The following is a 16728-nucleotide window of genomic DNA, read 5'->3' on the forward strand; positions in this document are numbered from 1 at the left end:
TTTCGTGATTTATTTTTATTTTTATTAAGCATGTAAATAGATACTGGGATTGAGACAGACAATAGGCTTTACAGACACTAAGACTGCAGATGTATACACTGAAAGAGTACATTATATATACAAAAGTATGTGGACACCCCTTCAAATGAGTGGATTCGGCTATTTCAGCCACACCCGTTGCTGACAGGTGTATAAAATCGAGCACACAGCCATGTAATCTCCATAGACAAACATTGTCAGTAGAATGGCCTTACTGAAGAGCTCAGTGACATTCAACGTGGCATCGTCATAGGATGCCACCTTTCCAACAAGTCAGTTCATCAAATTTCTGCAAATTTCTGCCCCCGGTCAACTGTAAGCGCTTGTGAAGTGGAAACGTCTAGGAGCAACAACGGCTCAGCCGCGAAGTGGTAGGCCACACAAGCTCAGAGAGCGGGACCACCGAGGGCTGAAGCGCATAAAAATCGTCTGGTGGAGGAGGAATAATGGTCTGTGGCTAGGCCCCTTTGTTCAAGTGAAGGAACAATGACATTCTAGACGATTCTGTGCTTCCAACTTTGTGGCAACAGTTTGGGGAAGGCCCTTTTCTGTTTCAGCATGACAATGCCCCCGTGTACAAAGCGAGGTCCATACAGAAATGGTTTGTTGAGATTGGTGTGGAAGAACTTGACTGGCCTGCACAGAGCCCTGACCTCAACCCCATCAAACACCTTTGGGATGAATTGGAATGCCGACTGCGAGCCAGGTCTAATCGCCCAACATCAGTGCCCCACCTCACTAATGCTCTTGTTGCTGATTAGAAAGCAAGCCCCCGCAGCAATGTTCCAACATCTAGTGGAAAGCCTTCCCAGAAGAGTGGAGGCTGTTATAGCAGCAAAGGGGGGACCAACTCCATATTAATGCCTATGATTTTGGAATGAGTTGTTTGACGAGCAGGTGTCCACATACTTTTGGTTATGTAGTGTATCAATGTCAATTTACATCATTCGAGAATAAGGCAGAAGTTCTTTCTCCACACGTCTCAATTATAACCTCCAACTACCATAAGAGTCACATTGCCATTGCTCTCTAACCTAGTCGTTGTGTTGTGGCATATCATTAGAAACTTTAACCTTTAAACTTTTTCCTGGTCACCTTGTGACCTAAAGCCTACATTTGTTATATTGAGTGACAATTCTCGTAACCTTTTTTTTCTTCTTTTTTCGTGCGTCATTGGCAGATCATTTAGCTTATTTTAATCTATGGAAATGGAATTAAAGCTGCAATATGTAACTTTTAGGGCGACCTGACCAAATTCACATAGAAATGTGTGTTTTAGATCTGTCATTCTCATTGAAAGCAACCAGAAAATGGCATAGTGATTTCTGCATAGTGCATCTTTACTACAAGTAATCTATTCAAGATATTGTACATTAATAGTTGTGTTAAGGTAAAATATCTACAAAAATATATTGAAATAAGATAATCACAATCTCGTTGGATAATACAGCTTGGTACAAGTCGCTCTGGATAAGAGCGTCTGCTAAATGACTGAAATGTAAAAATGTACAAAAAAACACTAATTCTAAGTGAATTATCACTCAATATAAGATATTTAGTCTTGCTTAGATTTCACAGTGTGAGCTCCAGGTCTTTATCATCAAAGGCATTTATTACTTGGTTAATGGTTAGTAAGAGGCTTTGTGGCCCGAGGATGCAGCAAGGACATCTGAGACATACTGGTTCCTGAGAGTGGTTGGTAGAACGCTGGTTCAGCCAATGACTGAGTCCCAGGCAGCGCCCAGTATTCGGGCCAGGAGGATATAAAGCCAGGGTGGCAGAGCCAACCTCAGCCTATATGACAGGTCTATAGGTCAGCTCTGGACCTACACAAGGATTTAACTAAACAGAATCAGATGAACCAACACTAGTCAGTAATACCAGCACTCTAAACCTATAGCTGCCGATTGCTTCTGATACTTAGACAGTCTCTAGGTCCTGACCAGAGGACTGAAGGACCTCAGTATTCCTTTTCTGTAGTGTTTGACCTGTATAAGCCAGTAGGTGTGAGGACCCTGTATTTACAGCCAGTCTGATGGAGAACGATGCCTATGACAGGATCGGGGACGAACCCCCCATCTATGAGGAGACGTCTTTCTCCGGTGGTACCACCTCTAACGGTAACGGCTATGGTAACGGAGAGCACCGGGCCGCCCGTCCGTCCGTGGTCAGTGCGTTTGGTCATGACACGCTGGACCGCGTGCCCAACATCGACTTCTACCGTAACGCTGGGAGCGTGAGCGGTCACCGTGCGGTCCGACCGTCTCTGCAGGAGCTCCACGATGTCTTCCAGAAGGTCAGTGTGTGTGTCGGAGTCCTCCTCACCTGCACCCACACCTGTACTCACACCTCTACAACACCTGCATCCGATTTAGACCTGTCTCTGTACATCTGTATATCTCGTACATCTCTTTTCCTTCCCTGCACACACATCACACAACTGTCTCCACCAAGTCAGCAGCATTTTAATTGGAATCAACTCTCCTTTAATCTAGACAATTCAGAAAGATCATTGAAATTCTAATTAAATAAATGGAAACGCATTCATTGCCATTCATTTTTTATGTAGAACATGTTTTGACATCAACATTGGCCTGTCTGTCTCTCAATTCAATTCAATTCAAAGGGGCTTTATTGGAAAGGGAAACATTTTTACATTGCCAAAACAAGTTAAATAAATAATAAACAGAAGTAAGAAGAAACAAAAAACAACATCAACAAAAAAACAATAAAAGATGTCCAGTAAACATTGCACAGATAAAGGTTTGAAAAGGATAAAGACGTTTCAAATGGTATATTATCAGCTATGTACAGTGTTTTTAACAATGTGCAAATAGTTGTAGTACGAATAGTAGGGGAAGATAAGTAAACAGATCAATATTGGTTGTATTTACAATGTTGTTTTCATGGCTTTGTTTTTCTCTGTTGATCTGTTTATCTCACTCTCTCTTTCTCTTTCTCTCTCTGACTGTGTGACACAGATTAATATCATGTCACAACAGTGATTGGGAAACAGTCATGTCTGATCTAAAGAAGGGAAAGTCAGTTCCCACTGGGCACAAACTGGTTGAATCAATGTTGTTTCAACTTAATTTCTCAACGTATTGTGATGTGGAATCTATGTGGAAAATACATTGGATTTGAAAAAAGTCATCAACCGCTGTTTTGAGGGTAACATTTCAACCACAGGATTATGTGTCATCATGGAAACCAAATTTCCACATAGACAAACCTTGTATAAAATATGTTGAATTTGTACCTTTAAAACAAGGTCAGATCTTCAACATTATATCCACTATCAGTAGAAGAAGAAAAAAACTATAGGCTGGGCAGCACCTCCTACTGGAGAACTGATTCATCTACAGCTACCCTTTGGTCTCACATCCAGGGTTTTACCAAGCCCTGCTTAGCTATGATATTTGTCACTGACTATTACCAATGTGATTACGTGAGAATGATTGTTGAGCGATCTCCACTTAAAAACTAAATAGATTTACTGTTGCTATCGAAGTCATTCCAACGGGTAGGTTTAACAGAGCAAATAATCATATGTCATCAATGATGCTATTTAGGACTATATAGCATTTGCAAAGTCATCAATAGCTATTGTTTCAATTCAACCCAGGATTTAACAAAAAATAGACAATATGGTTTCAAGCTCTGGATGATTTCAAATGTAATTATATTTAGTGATATTGAATTGTGTTTGGTTGTCAACGCAACCAAATATCAACACTTTAAGGAAATGTATCTTCTGCTTGGATAGTTCCATCTGTGCCACTGATTTAGTATGGGTTTAATTCCAGTTTGTTTTCAAATTAATAATTGTTGGATAAATAAATGTCTCCATCTCAATCAAAAATCTACGTTAAACAATAGGACTAAATCAAATTCAACTTTATTTAAAGTGGATTTAAAGTTTCATTTGACTTTAAATCAGTGGCACAGATGGATGAATCCAAGCAGAAGATAAATCTCCTTCAAATGTTGATATTTGGTTGCGTTGACAACCAAACACAATTCAGAATCACTTTTGAAATACAATAAATAGCCTATTAACTTGACGACAAGTTTACAAATGATATGTTTGATCCACGTCTCCAACTCAACCAAAAATAAAAGTTAAAGAATGGAATTAAGTCAGTTGCTCAGATGGAACTATCCAAGCAGTAAATACATCTCCTTTAAATATTAATATTTGGTTGCCTTGTCAACCAAACACAATTCAATATTACTTTTGTAATATAGTAAATAGCCTAAAGTTAAGGCTTTCTTCCAAACTAATGGAACATTCACTCTTAAAATGAGCAACTGTGCCACTAGAGATCCTGGTTCGAATCCAGGCTCTGTCGCAGCCGGCCGCGACCGGGAGACTCATGGGCGGCGCACAATTGGCCCAGCGGTAGGGGAGGGAATGGCTGGCAGGGATGTAGCTCAGTTGATAGAGCATGGTGTTTGCAACGCCAGGGTTGTGGGTTCGATTCCCACGGGGGGCCAGTATAAAAAAAAATATATATGTATTCACTAACTGTAAGTCGCTCTGGATAAGAGCGTCTGCTAAATGACTAAAATGTAATTGCAGGTCTGTGGAGATCTTCAGAATTGCGGTAATAATCTGCCCAGAATCATTGATCATTGCACCATGTACTTTTAATGTAAAACTCAAGTGCAATCCAGGTAATTTGGTTCTGCTATTAGATGAAGGACAGTGATAAGTAACACATTAATCTGTTGTATAAATAAACAAAATATCTGACATTGTATTCCCATTTGAACTTTTGCTGTGCCTTTAAATGGTTGAAAGCACAGTGATATACATTTGGGTGACAACTAAACCAAAAATCAGACATTGTTTTTTCATTGGAATATGGTTGTACATTTAGATGGTTGAAAGCATAGTGATAACACATTGGAAATTCAACTAACTTTTGGCTCTCTTTTTGAGTGGGTGAATATAGGTTGTAATCTCATTGATCAACGTCTCAACCAAATATTACCCAATTATCCACGTTGAAATGACGTGGTGTGTCAAGTGGGTTGGCCTTGAATGGGTCAACTCATTCCATTTATAGTCCTCCTGTGTACCGAAAGAGAACAACATGAACTCTCTGGAGAGAAGAAAATGTTTTATAGTCTCAGATAGGAAGATAAGACAATGAGAAAAGAGAGAGGAGAGGGGAGAGAGAGATAAATTGAGTTTATAGTCCTTTAATCATTCATCTAACTAGAAACATTCCTGCCACTTTCATTAACCGCAGTTCAACCATATTTCACACCCTATAAACCTCCTACCAACACCGGGACTGAACAGTCGTCAAAGACAGAGATAAGAATAGATCTACACAATGGTTGACATACTGACAGGCTAAAGTGTTTTATTGATTTTTTACACCTTTGGGTGACAGACAGTATGTTATACCTGTCTGACAGCCACGCCACGCCCTACACCAGACAGAGATCGGAGCATCTCATTTCAGAGTTTGGTACTCATACGTCCTTTAAACACTTAATATTTGTCTTACAAAAAGTTTAAATTGGGTCTGTCCTGTTCTCTCTCTCTCTCTCTCTCTCTCTCTCTCTCTCTCTCTCTCTCTCTCTCTCTCTCTGAGTGCAGTCTTCAAGGACAAGCACACAGCATAATAATGTATTCATCTTCATCAGAATCAAACTGCACGACTCTCTCTCTCTCTCCTCTCTCTCTCTCACACTCATGAACAAGAACAACGCGTCTCTTGTTTGATTGATTTAGAAAGAGAACATTTCAACAGTGTTCTGACCTCATAGACTTACCTATCCAACAGGAGGCCCAGAATTCTAACATAAAGTTACTGCACTGCCAACTCTCTCTGATTCCCTAAAGACAAAACTAATCTAAACTTCCTCTGAAGTTGAATAAGATGACCTACGGCCATTTCAACACATTCCTTCTTCCTCTACCAGCCTTATTCTTTCTCTACCTCTCTTCCTCTAGGTAGATTGGAGTGATATTTACCCCTGACAAGTCTTTTCCTCTACTCTTTCTCTCTCTAGAAAGGAAGGATCTCGGTGACGAACACGATGGAGGACGGCGAGGGGAGCGACGGGACGCCGTCGGACGACGTGGAGTCTGTCATTCCTCTGGACAACAAAGGAGGAGCCGTGAGGTTCGGCTGGATAAAGGGAGTCCTGGTTAGTAGAGATCAGTTACATTGGGCAGGGTTAGGAGGGTCCTGGGGAATAGAGATGCATTGTATTGGGGCAGGGTTAGGAGGGTCCTGGGGAATAGAGATGGGTTATAATGGGGCAGGGTTAGGAGGGTCCTGGAGAGTGGAGCTAGGTTATGGGCAGGGTTAGGAGGGTCCTGGGGAGTACAGATGGGTTATATTGGGGCAGGGTTAGGAGGGTCCTGCAGAGTAGAGACTGGTTATATTGGGGCAGGGCTAGGAGAGTCCTGCAGAGTAGAGACTGGTTATATTGGGGCAGGGTTAGGGGGGTCCTGGAGAGTAGAGATGGGTTACATTGGGGCAGGGTTAGGAGGGTCCTGGGGAGTAGAGATGGGTTATATTGGGGCAGGGTTAGGGGGGTCCTGCAGAGTAGAGATGGGTTATATTGGGGCAGGGCTAGGAGGGTCCTGGGGAGTGGAGATGGGTTATATTGGGGCAGGGCTAGGAGGGTCCTGCGGAGTAGAGATGGGTTATATTGGACAGGGTTAGGAGGGTCCTGGGGAGTAGAGATGGGTTATATTGGGGCAGGGCTAGGAGGGTCCTGGGGAGTAGAGATGGGTTATATTGGGGCAGGGGTTAGGAGGGTCCTGGGGAGTAGAGATGGGTTATATTGGGGCAGGGCTAGGAGGGTCCTGGGGAGTGCAGATGGGTTATATTGGGGCAGGGCTTGGAGGGTCCTGGGGAGTAGAGAAGGGTTATATTGGGGCAGGGCTAGGAGGGTCCTGGGGAGTAGAGATGGGTTATATTGGGGCAGGGTTAGGAGGGTCCTGGGGAGTAGAGATGGGTTATATTGGGGCAGGGTTAGGAGGGTCCTGGGGAGTAGAGACAGGTTATATTGGGGCAGGGCTAGGAGGGTCCTGCGGAGTAGAGATGGGTTATATTGGACAGGGTTAGGAGGGTCCTGGGGAGTGGAGATGGGTTATATTGGGGCAGGGCTAGGAGGTTCCTGGGGAGTAGAGATGGGTTATATTGGGGCAGGATTAGGAGGGTTCTGGGGAGTAGAGATGGGTTATATTGGGGCAGGATTAGGAGGGTTCTGGGGAGTAGAGATGGGTTATATTGGGGCAGGATTAGGAGGGTTCTGGGGAGTAGAGATGGGTTATATTGGGGCAGGGTTAGGAGGGTCCTGGGGAGTAGAGATGGGTTATATTGGGGCAGGGTTAGGAGGGTTCTGGGGAGTACAGATGGGTTATATTGGGGCAGGGCTAGGAGGGTCCTGGGGAGTACAGATGGGTTATATTGGGGCAGGGTTAGGGGGGTCCTGCAGAGTAGAGACTGGTTATATTGGGGAAGGGTTAGGGGGGTCCTGCAGAGTAGAGACTGGTTATATTGGGGCAGGGTTAGGGGGGTCCTGGGGAGTACAGATGGGTTATATTGGGGCAGGGCTAGGAGGGTCCTGGGGAGTACAGATGGGTTATATTGGGGCAGGGTTAGGAGGGTCCTGGGGAGTGGAGATGGGTTATATTGGGGCAGGGTTAGGAGGGTCCTGGGGAGTAGAGATGGGTTATATTGGGGCAGGGCTAGGAGGGTCCTGGGGAGTACAGATGGGTTATATTGGGGCAGGGCTGGGTCTGGGGAGTGGGGTCCTGGGTGAGGGTCTGGGGAGTAGATGGGTTATATTGGGGCAGGGCTAGGAGGGTCCTGGGGAGTAGAGATGGGTTATATTGGGGCAGGGCTGGGGTTCTGGGGAGTACAGATGGGTTAATGGGGGCAGTGGGTTAGGAGGGGTCTGGGGAGTACAGATGGGGTATATTGGGGGCAGGGCTAGGAGGGTCCTGGGGAGTACAGATGGGATTAGGTGAGGGCAGTTGGTTATAGGGGTGTCTAATGGGTCCTGGTGAGGGCAGTTGGTTATGGGTCACTGTATGGGCCTGGAGTGAGGATTGGTTATAGAGCTGGTTAAAGGGGGAGTGGGGTTGGGTTATGGGATCATGCTATGTGTGGTTGGAGTTGTCTGGATTCAGGTTGTGGGGCTGGCTAAATGGGATATAAATGGGATCCTGGTGAGGGCAGTTGGTTATGGGGACTGGCCTGTCCTAATGGGATCCTGGTGAGGGCAGTTGGTTATGGGGACTGGCCTGTCCTAATGGGATCCTGGTGAGGGCAGTTGGTTATGGGAACTGGCCTGTCCTAATGGGATCCTGGTGAGGGCAGTTGGTTATGGGGACTGGCCTGTCCTAATGGGATCCTGGTGAGGGCAGTTGGTTATGGGGACTGGCCTGTCCTAATGGGATCCTGGTGAGGGCAGTTGGTTATGGGGACTGGCCTGTCCTAATGGGATCCTGGTGAGGGCAGTTGGTTATGGGGACTGGCCTGTCCTAATGGGATCCTGGTGAGGGCAGTTGGTTATGGGGACTGGCCTGTCCTAATGGGATCCTGGTGAGGGCAGTTGGTTATGGGGACTGGCCTGTCCTAATGGGATCCTGGTGAGGGCTGTTGGTTATGGGGACTGGCCTGTCCTAATGGGATCCTGGTGAGGGCAGTTGGTTATGGGGACTGGCCTGTCCTAATGGGATCCTGGTGAGGGCAGTTGGTTATGGGGACTGTCCTAATGGGATCCTGGTGAGGGCAGTTGGTTATGGGGACTGGCCTGTCCTAATGGGATCCTGGTGAGGGCAGTTGGTTATGGGGACTGGCCTGTCCTAATGGGATCCTGGTGAGGGCAGTTGGTTATGGGAACTGGCCTGTCCTAATGGGATCCTGGTGAGGGCTGTGTCATAACCCAGTCTCTATCTAACCTAACTATGATATGTCTGGAAGCGAAGAGACAAGGACAAAGAGATTCAGATAGTGTATTTTGTGACAACTGGATTGTAATCCTGCCCTGTGTGTAATTCAGACCTAACCCCAGTCTCTACCTAACCTAACCTCCGTTCTCACCTCCTATCTCTCTCCTCTCCTCTCTCTCTCCTCCTCTCTTTCAACTCTCTCCTCCTGTCTCTCTCCTCTCTCTCTCCTCCTGTCTCTCTCCTCCTGTCTCTCCTCCTGTCTCTCTCCTCCTCTCTCTCTCCTCCTCTCTCTCTCTCCTCTCTCTCTCTCCTCCTCTCTCTCTCCTCCTCTCTCTCTCTCCTCATCTCTCTCTCTCTCTCCTCTTTCCTCCTCTCTGTCCTCTTGTCTTTCCACCTCTCCAGGTGAGATGTATGTTGAACATCTGGGGTGTGATGCTGTTCATCCGTCTGTCCTGGGTGTTTGGACAGGCCGGCTGGGGTAAGTACAACACAGAGTAATAAAATAAGTACACCACGTACACTCTAAGAAAAGAAGAGTGCTATGAAGCACCATTTGTCCCTGTAGGACAACCCCCTGAAAATAGGCTCCCTTTTCAGGTCAGATGGAACCCTTTTGGTTTCCAAATAGAACCAGGTTCCAAAAAATTACCTGGGTTCCAAATAGAACCTATTAAAGGGTGGCATTTGGAACCAGAAATAGCTCTACCTGATCTTAAATGGGGAAACAATTCAGAGGGTTCCCCAATACTCCCCTACAGCAGTGGTAGTCAAAGTCGGGGTCGCGATGGGGTAACTGCAGTGGGGTCGCAAAAATGTAAACAAAATAAAAGAGACAAAGATGAAGAGTACAGATTATTACTGTATATGGGACAATATACAAACGTTTTATTTTTATTGAGAAAATGTATTTATTGGTTTCTTTTCATTTTGATAAGAGATGAAAATGCAATGAATTGAAGATTTTAAGGTTGTGTCTTTAGATGTGGGGTGGGGTCGCAATAAATTATTGGGGGAAAAATGGGGTCCCCAGAAATTCTGGTGGAAACAATTGGGTCCCCGCTGAAAAAGTTTGAATACCACTGCCCTACAGGGACATTCTTTGTTGGACTCTTTGTTTCTGAGAGTGTAGACATGCAAAAATATGTACACCACAAAAAGAGGGCCAGTCAACCAGTCAGCGCTCCCAGTGTCCTTCACTCTGAGGTCAAAGCAAAGGAAGTAGTTTGAATGTACCAGGTGTGTGTATGTGTGTGTGTGTGTGTTTGTGTGTTTGTGTGTATGTGTATGTGCGTCCATCTGTGTGTGTGTGCGTGTCTGTTTGTGTGTATCAGGGTCGAGGCCCTCTTTATGGAGCATAACTAATGTCTTTCAGATAGCGGGCTGCAGTGCAGATAGAGACCATGACAGATATCAGAGTAAACAGCCTGCTGGGACTTACAGCCTGCAGGCCTATAGCACCATTAGTCCTGAGAATAGACCATTTGAGACGCATCGAAGGCTTCACTGTGTTTCTCAAGGTGTTAGAGGTGACTGGAGGGGACAGGAGGTGTGGTCAGGTGTTAGAAAGAGGAGGTGGTGGATTATTTCAGAACCAGCACAGTGTGACTAAAACATAACACTCTACACTCCATTACACTCAGGTTCTTAAAGTCCTACTCCAGTTTCCGACTTAGCTCATTTATCACCTGATTTACTTAACAAAAGGCACATCTCAATAGGTGGTCCAGGTATCATCATGACATGGCACAAGTGGGGGTTGGCCTTTCCTCCTCTGTTCTCTAATGCTCCTGTATTGTTCCTCCAGCAAGGGAGGAGGCCGATGGCATCACAAATCCCCATCAGACCAACTCCTTGAAATTTGCAGTTGTGTCTAAAAAACACTATTTTGCTCAAAACATATATTTTCACCCTTTAGTATGTGTACTTTACTGTATTTATATCACTTTTCAACAGTCAAATTTCCAAAATTGCTGGAGGACCTTCTTTAAGAAGAAAATAAAGACATTTCAGTGTGAAATTCAAACTTTGCAAAACATTGTAGGCTATCACATGTAGACAGAATGTAACTGGCCAGAGCAGGAGTGAGTTGGATGAACTGGTATTGTGTGTTTTAGGTCTGGGCATTGTGGTCATTGCTCTGAGCTGTGTGGTGACCACCGTCACAGGTCTCTCTATGTCTGCTATCTGCACCAATGGAGTGGTACGAGGAGGTGAGTCAACCAACGCATCATCAACATGAGACAATGTTAGAAAGAACATGGAGAGCTCTGAGGTTACAGGAGGATGCACGATCATTACTGTAAAATATCATTTGTTCTCAATGACTTCACTAGGTTACAGGCCACACCCACAGATGTCAACTTCTAACACAGACAGTGTTTTATGAAACACTCTGACCTGACATGAAATCATGAAATCAATAGATTACTAATGTGATCATGAATTATCTACTGTGACATCACTCCTTTTCTAAGGAGGACCAGGCAATGGTCAAAATGTTATTAGCCCCGCTCCCTTCCTGCTCTGTGTGTCTACTGTATGTACAGGTATAGGAATGAACAATGACTGATTGATTGACTGACTGACTGATTGATTGATTGATTGATTGACTGATTGATTGACTGATTGATTGACTGACTGATTGACTGACTGATTGACTGACTGATTGATTGGTTTCCAGGAGGGGCATACTACCTGATATCCCGTAGTCTGGGACCAGAATTTGGCGGTTCCATCGGTCTCATCTTCGCCTTCGCTAACGCTGTTGCTGTGGCGATGTACGTGGTGGGCTTCGCAGAGACTGTGGTGGACCTACTCAAGGTAATTAACATCTGTGTGTGTGTTTGTGTGTTTGTGTGTGTGTGTGTGTCAGATCACTGACTGTGGTCCCTCTCTCCCTCTCCCCCTCTCTCTCTACCTCTCCCTGTGCATCTCTCTCTCCCCCTCTCTCCTTCCCTCTCCTCTACAGGAGAACGATGCCATCATGATAGATGAGCTGAATGACATCAGGATCATCGGCTGTATCTCGGTGGTACTGCTACTGGGGATCTCAGTGGCCGGGATGGAGTGGGAGGCCAAGGTGAGATACTACACTACGCTATGCTACACTACATTATACTACATTATACTACGCTACACTACATTATACTACTCTACGCTACATTACATTATACTACACTAGACTACACTTCACTACATTACATTACACTACACTACATTCTACTACGCTACACTACATTATACTACACTACACTACGCTACATTATAATACACTACGTTACGTTACGTTACATTACAATACACTACACTACATTACACTACATTATAATACGGTACACTACCCTAACTTATAATTCACTACGCTACATTATAATACACTACGCTACATTATAATACACTACACTACGCTACATTATACTATGCTACACTACATTATACTCCGCTACACTACGCTACATTATAATACACTATGTTACATTATAATACACTACACTACATTATACTACGCTACATTATACTACGCTACGCTACACTACATTATACTATGCTACATTATAATACACTACTCTACATTATAATACACTACGCTACACTACGCTACACTACATTCTACTACGCTACACTACATTATACTACGCTACACTACATTATACTACGCTACATTATAATACACTATGTTACATTATAATAAACTACACTACGCTACATTATACTACGCTACACTACGCTACCTTATAATACATTACGCTCCATTATAATACACTACGCTACATTATAATACACTACGCTACACTACATTATACTATGCTACACTACATTATACTCCGCTACACTACGCTACATTATAATACACTACACTACACTACACTACATTATACTACGCTACATTATACTATGCTACACTACATTATACTATGCTACATTATAATACACTACGCTACGCTACACTACATTATACTACGCTACACTACATTATACTATGCTACACTACATTATACTACACTAGACTACACTACATTATACTACACTACACTACGCTACATTATAATACACTACGCTACATTATAATACACTACAATACACTACATTATATAATACACTACACTACATTATACTACGCTACACTACATTATACTACGATAAAATATATAATACACTACATTATACTAAGCTACATTATAATACACTACGCTACACTACATTATACTACATTATATAATACACTACACTACACATACACACTACATTATGCTACTCAACACTACGCTACGCTATACTACGCCACATTATATAATACACTACACATACACACTACATTATGCTACTCAACACTACGCTACACTGTACAACTAGAGACAGATCCACACATGGTTCAAATCCCCATGTTTCCAACAGAAAATTCATCAACTGATATCAACTTGACATCTTTCAATTCCATGTCTGATATTGACTGTAGCTGAGATGTGTATGAGTTCAGTCCGTATCACAGTCAGTTTCTCCTCTTCAGCTCTTGGAGAGGAATGGTGTGACCTTGTAACTGTCCTCTAGTTTCATAGGGAAGCTTTGTAACACAGCCTAACCTGTTGATGTCCTGTCTCTTCAGGCCCAGGTCGGTTTGCTGATCATCCTCCTGATAGCCATCGCCAACGTCTTCGTAGGAACCGTCATCCCAGCCTCCACCGACAAGAAGTCCAAAGGATTCTTTAACTATGACGGTGAGGCAACAACAGAGGTTTCCTTCACATTGATGGAGGAATTAATCAAATACATAACCTTTATAATGCTCACATTACATTTATAATCAAGCTATATTAGTTTCATGAGTAGAGCCCTGAGTGTGTCCTGCTCAGGTCACATGGTCAGGAGGAGCTAATGTACTTTTCTATACTCTGTCAAATGACACACACAGACAGAATCACCAGTTTGACACATAGTCACCATTCTCACTCACATCTATTCTCTTCTCTCTCTCCCGCACAGTCAAAGTATTTATGGAGAACTTACCGCCGGACTTCCGAGACGAAGAGACGTTCTTCTCTGTGTTCGCCATCTTCTTCCCTGCTGCCACGGGTATCCTGGCTGGCGCTAACATCTCTGGAGACCTGAAGGTCTATTTCACAAATGACCCCCTATTTTCCTCTGTCTGACCACACAGATCTCAGTTCACTGTTAACATCCGACTCCAGAGTGATGTGTTCTTGTAGTCATGTTTCTGAACTTTGTATTATATGATATTTCAGATTTAGATATAATCATTTTCACAAAGCAGTTTTGATGTAGTGAACTGCTTTTTCAAAGTAGCTTTATTTCTCTTTAGGGTAGCTTTATAAACTACTGTATATTTCTCTTTAGGGTAGCTTTATAAACTACTGTATATTTCTCTTTAGGGTAGCTTTACTGTAGCTCAACTTCTTCCTGTGTGAAGTAATTGGTAGCTTGGTAAACTAAATTATATTTTCAGAGTAGCATTCCCAACACTGGAGAGGAAAGAGAGCGTGAAGGGGAGCGAGAGAGAGGTGGATGGCGAAAGAGAGAGAGAGAGAGAGAGAGAGAGAGAGAGAGAGAGAGAGAGAGAGAGAGAGAGAGAGAGACTTTTGTTTACTATCTACTTCACTTGCTTTGGCAATGTTAACACGTTTCCCATGCCAATAAAGCCCTTAAATTGAATTGAATTGAATTGAAATTGAGAGACAGAGAGAGAGAGAGAGAGGGTGGATGGTGAAAAAGAGAGAAATAAATAAATACTTTACTACTCCTTATTGTCTGTGAACAGACACCTTCACTTTAAACAGCAAAGAATAATGATCCCATAGACCCAAACCACGTTATATCCGTACAGCTGTTTCCTCCAGCTATCACTTCTGCTGTTGTTAATGATGGTGTTATCTCTGGTTCTTCTGCAGGATCCCCAGGCTGCTCTCCCTAAAGGAACCCTGCTGGCCATCCTCATCACTGGAGTCACATACCTGGGAGTCGCCCTCTGTGTCTGTAAGGACTGCACTCACACACACACACACACACACACACACACACACACACACACACACACACACACGACCCTCCCTAAGTGTTGTGTCTGTTCTGTTTTCTAATTGGTCAGCTGCAACGGTGGTGCGTGATGCAACAGGAAACATCAACAACACCATTGCCGCAGGGATGGACATGCTATGTAACGGTACCAACGCCGCCGCCTGTGAGCAGGGATGGGACTTCTCCTCCTGTGATGTCAACAGCTGCAAGTTTGGCTCCATGAACAACTTCCAGGTACAACAACAACAACAACAATGTAACAACAATCCAACAACACAGTTACACATTCAGTTCAACAACACAAAAATGCAACACTCATTACAACGCACAACAAAATAACCACACAGCAACAATACACACACACAGTACGGTGAAACTAAACAGACCCCTGTGTCTCCTCCTCCCCCAGGTGATGACCATGGTGTCAGGGTTCGGTCCTCTCATCACAGCAGGAACCTTCTCTGCCACCCTCTCCTCCGCCCTCGCCTCCCTCGTCAGCGCACCCAAAGTCTTCCAGGTCAGTCACACTACTACTGTCTGTCACCTGTCTGGTCACTTGGTCCTCATTCATCAGCTCTGAGGGTTCCAGGTACTATTACGAGGTCTATGATGAGTGAAATAGAGCCCCACCTTGTAATCCGTGATTCTCTTTTTCATGTTTCTTCTAGCCAGATGACAACAATTGTCAAACTATGTTACAATCAGGTAACTCCCACTCCTCCCTCCTCCCCTCTTCCTCCTCCTCCTCCTCTTCATCCACCCTTCTCTTCCTGCTCCTCCTCCCCTTCTCATTCCCTCCCTCCCCTCTTCCTCTTCCTCCTCCTCTCAGGCTCTGTGTAAAGACAACATCTACGCGGCATTGAAGTTCTTCGCCAAGGGACACGGCAAGAACAACGAGCCAATCAGAGGCTACGTTCTCACCTTCATCATCGCTGTCGCCTTCATAATCATCGGTGAGTAAAGTCACTACACACACTGGACACGCAAGACATTTAAGATAAACCACAGTCGCCACTGAGTTTAATATTGGAAATGTCACAAACAAACAACATCTCTGTTGTGTGTCTCTCTCTCCCTGTGTGTAGGCGATCTGAATGTCATCGCTCCCATCATCTCAAACTTCTTTCTGGCATCGTACGCCCTCATTAACTTCTCCTGCTTCCACGCTTCATATGCTAAGTCCCCAGGTACACTCAGTCACTCAGTCACTCAGTCACTAATTCCCTCACTCATTCCCTCACTCATTCCCTCACTCACTCATTCCCTCACTCACTCATCCCCTCACTCACTCATTCCCTCCCTCCCTCCTCCCTCCCTCCCTCCCTCCCTCCCTCACTGTTGTCTCCTGTGATATCTCCCCTGTGTAGGCTGGAGGCCAGCATACAGGTACTACAACATGTGGCTGTCTCTGTTTGGAGCGGTGCTCTGCTGTGGTGTGATGTTTGTCATCAACTGGTGGGCTGCTCTCCTCACCTACGCAATCGAGATCTTCCTCTATATCTACGTCACCGTCAAGAAGCCAAGTGAGACACAGACATTGATTTGCATCAAGCTGACATTAGAATACATACAGTATGAACCAGTGTACATTATGACATGGGATGGAGGCCTACATACTGGAGAAGAAAAGCAGGGTGATTTGAGAATACCGGTGCTGGGCTAAAGTAATACTGTGATAAAGGAATGAGTACATAGGGATGACATAAGATGTACATAGCTCCTACATA

General features: G+C 44.3%; 1 protein-coding gene across 1 annotated transcript in view; it reads left to right on the forward strand.

The window, feature by feature from the left end:
- Positions 1-1847: 1847 nt before the first annotated feature.
- Positions 1848-16728, forward strand: part of LOC121579710 (solute carrier family 12 member 1) — a 14921-nt gene continuing 40 nt past the window's right edge. The window contains exons 1-14 of the mRNA XM_045208988.1: positions 1848-2335; positions 6070-6207; positions 9374-9449; positions 11086-11181; positions 11652-11791; positions 11940-12050; positions 13575-13686; positions 13952-14079; positions 14875-14959; positions 15072-15235; positions 15411-15518; positions 15831-15954; positions 16087-16188; positions 16369-16524. Of these exons, the coding sequence (XP_045064923.1) occupies positions 2075-2335; positions 6070-6207; positions 9374-9449; positions 11086-11181; positions 11652-11791; positions 11940-12050; positions 13575-13686; positions 13952-14079; positions 14875-14959; positions 15072-15235; positions 15411-15518; positions 15831-15954; positions 16087-16188; positions 16369-16524 (1801 nt within the window). The 5' untranslated portion in view covers positions 1848-2074. The remainder of the gene's footprint in view (positions 2336-6069; positions 6208-9373; positions 9450-11085; positions 11182-11651; positions 11792-11939; positions 12051-13574; positions 13687-13951; positions 14080-14874; positions 14960-15071; positions 15236-15410; positions 15519-15830; positions 15955-16086; positions 16189-16368; positions 16525-16728) is intronic.

The sequence above is a fragment of the Coregonus clupeaformis genome, chromosome 29 (genome assembly GCF_020615455.1).
Source record: "Coregonus clupeaformis isolate EN_2021a chromosome 29, ASM2061545v1, whole genome shotgun sequence".
In the NCBI taxonomy this organism is placed as follows: domain Eukaryota; kingdom Metazoa; phylum Chordata; class Actinopteri; order Salmoniformes; family Salmonidae; genus Coregonus; species Coregonus clupeaformis.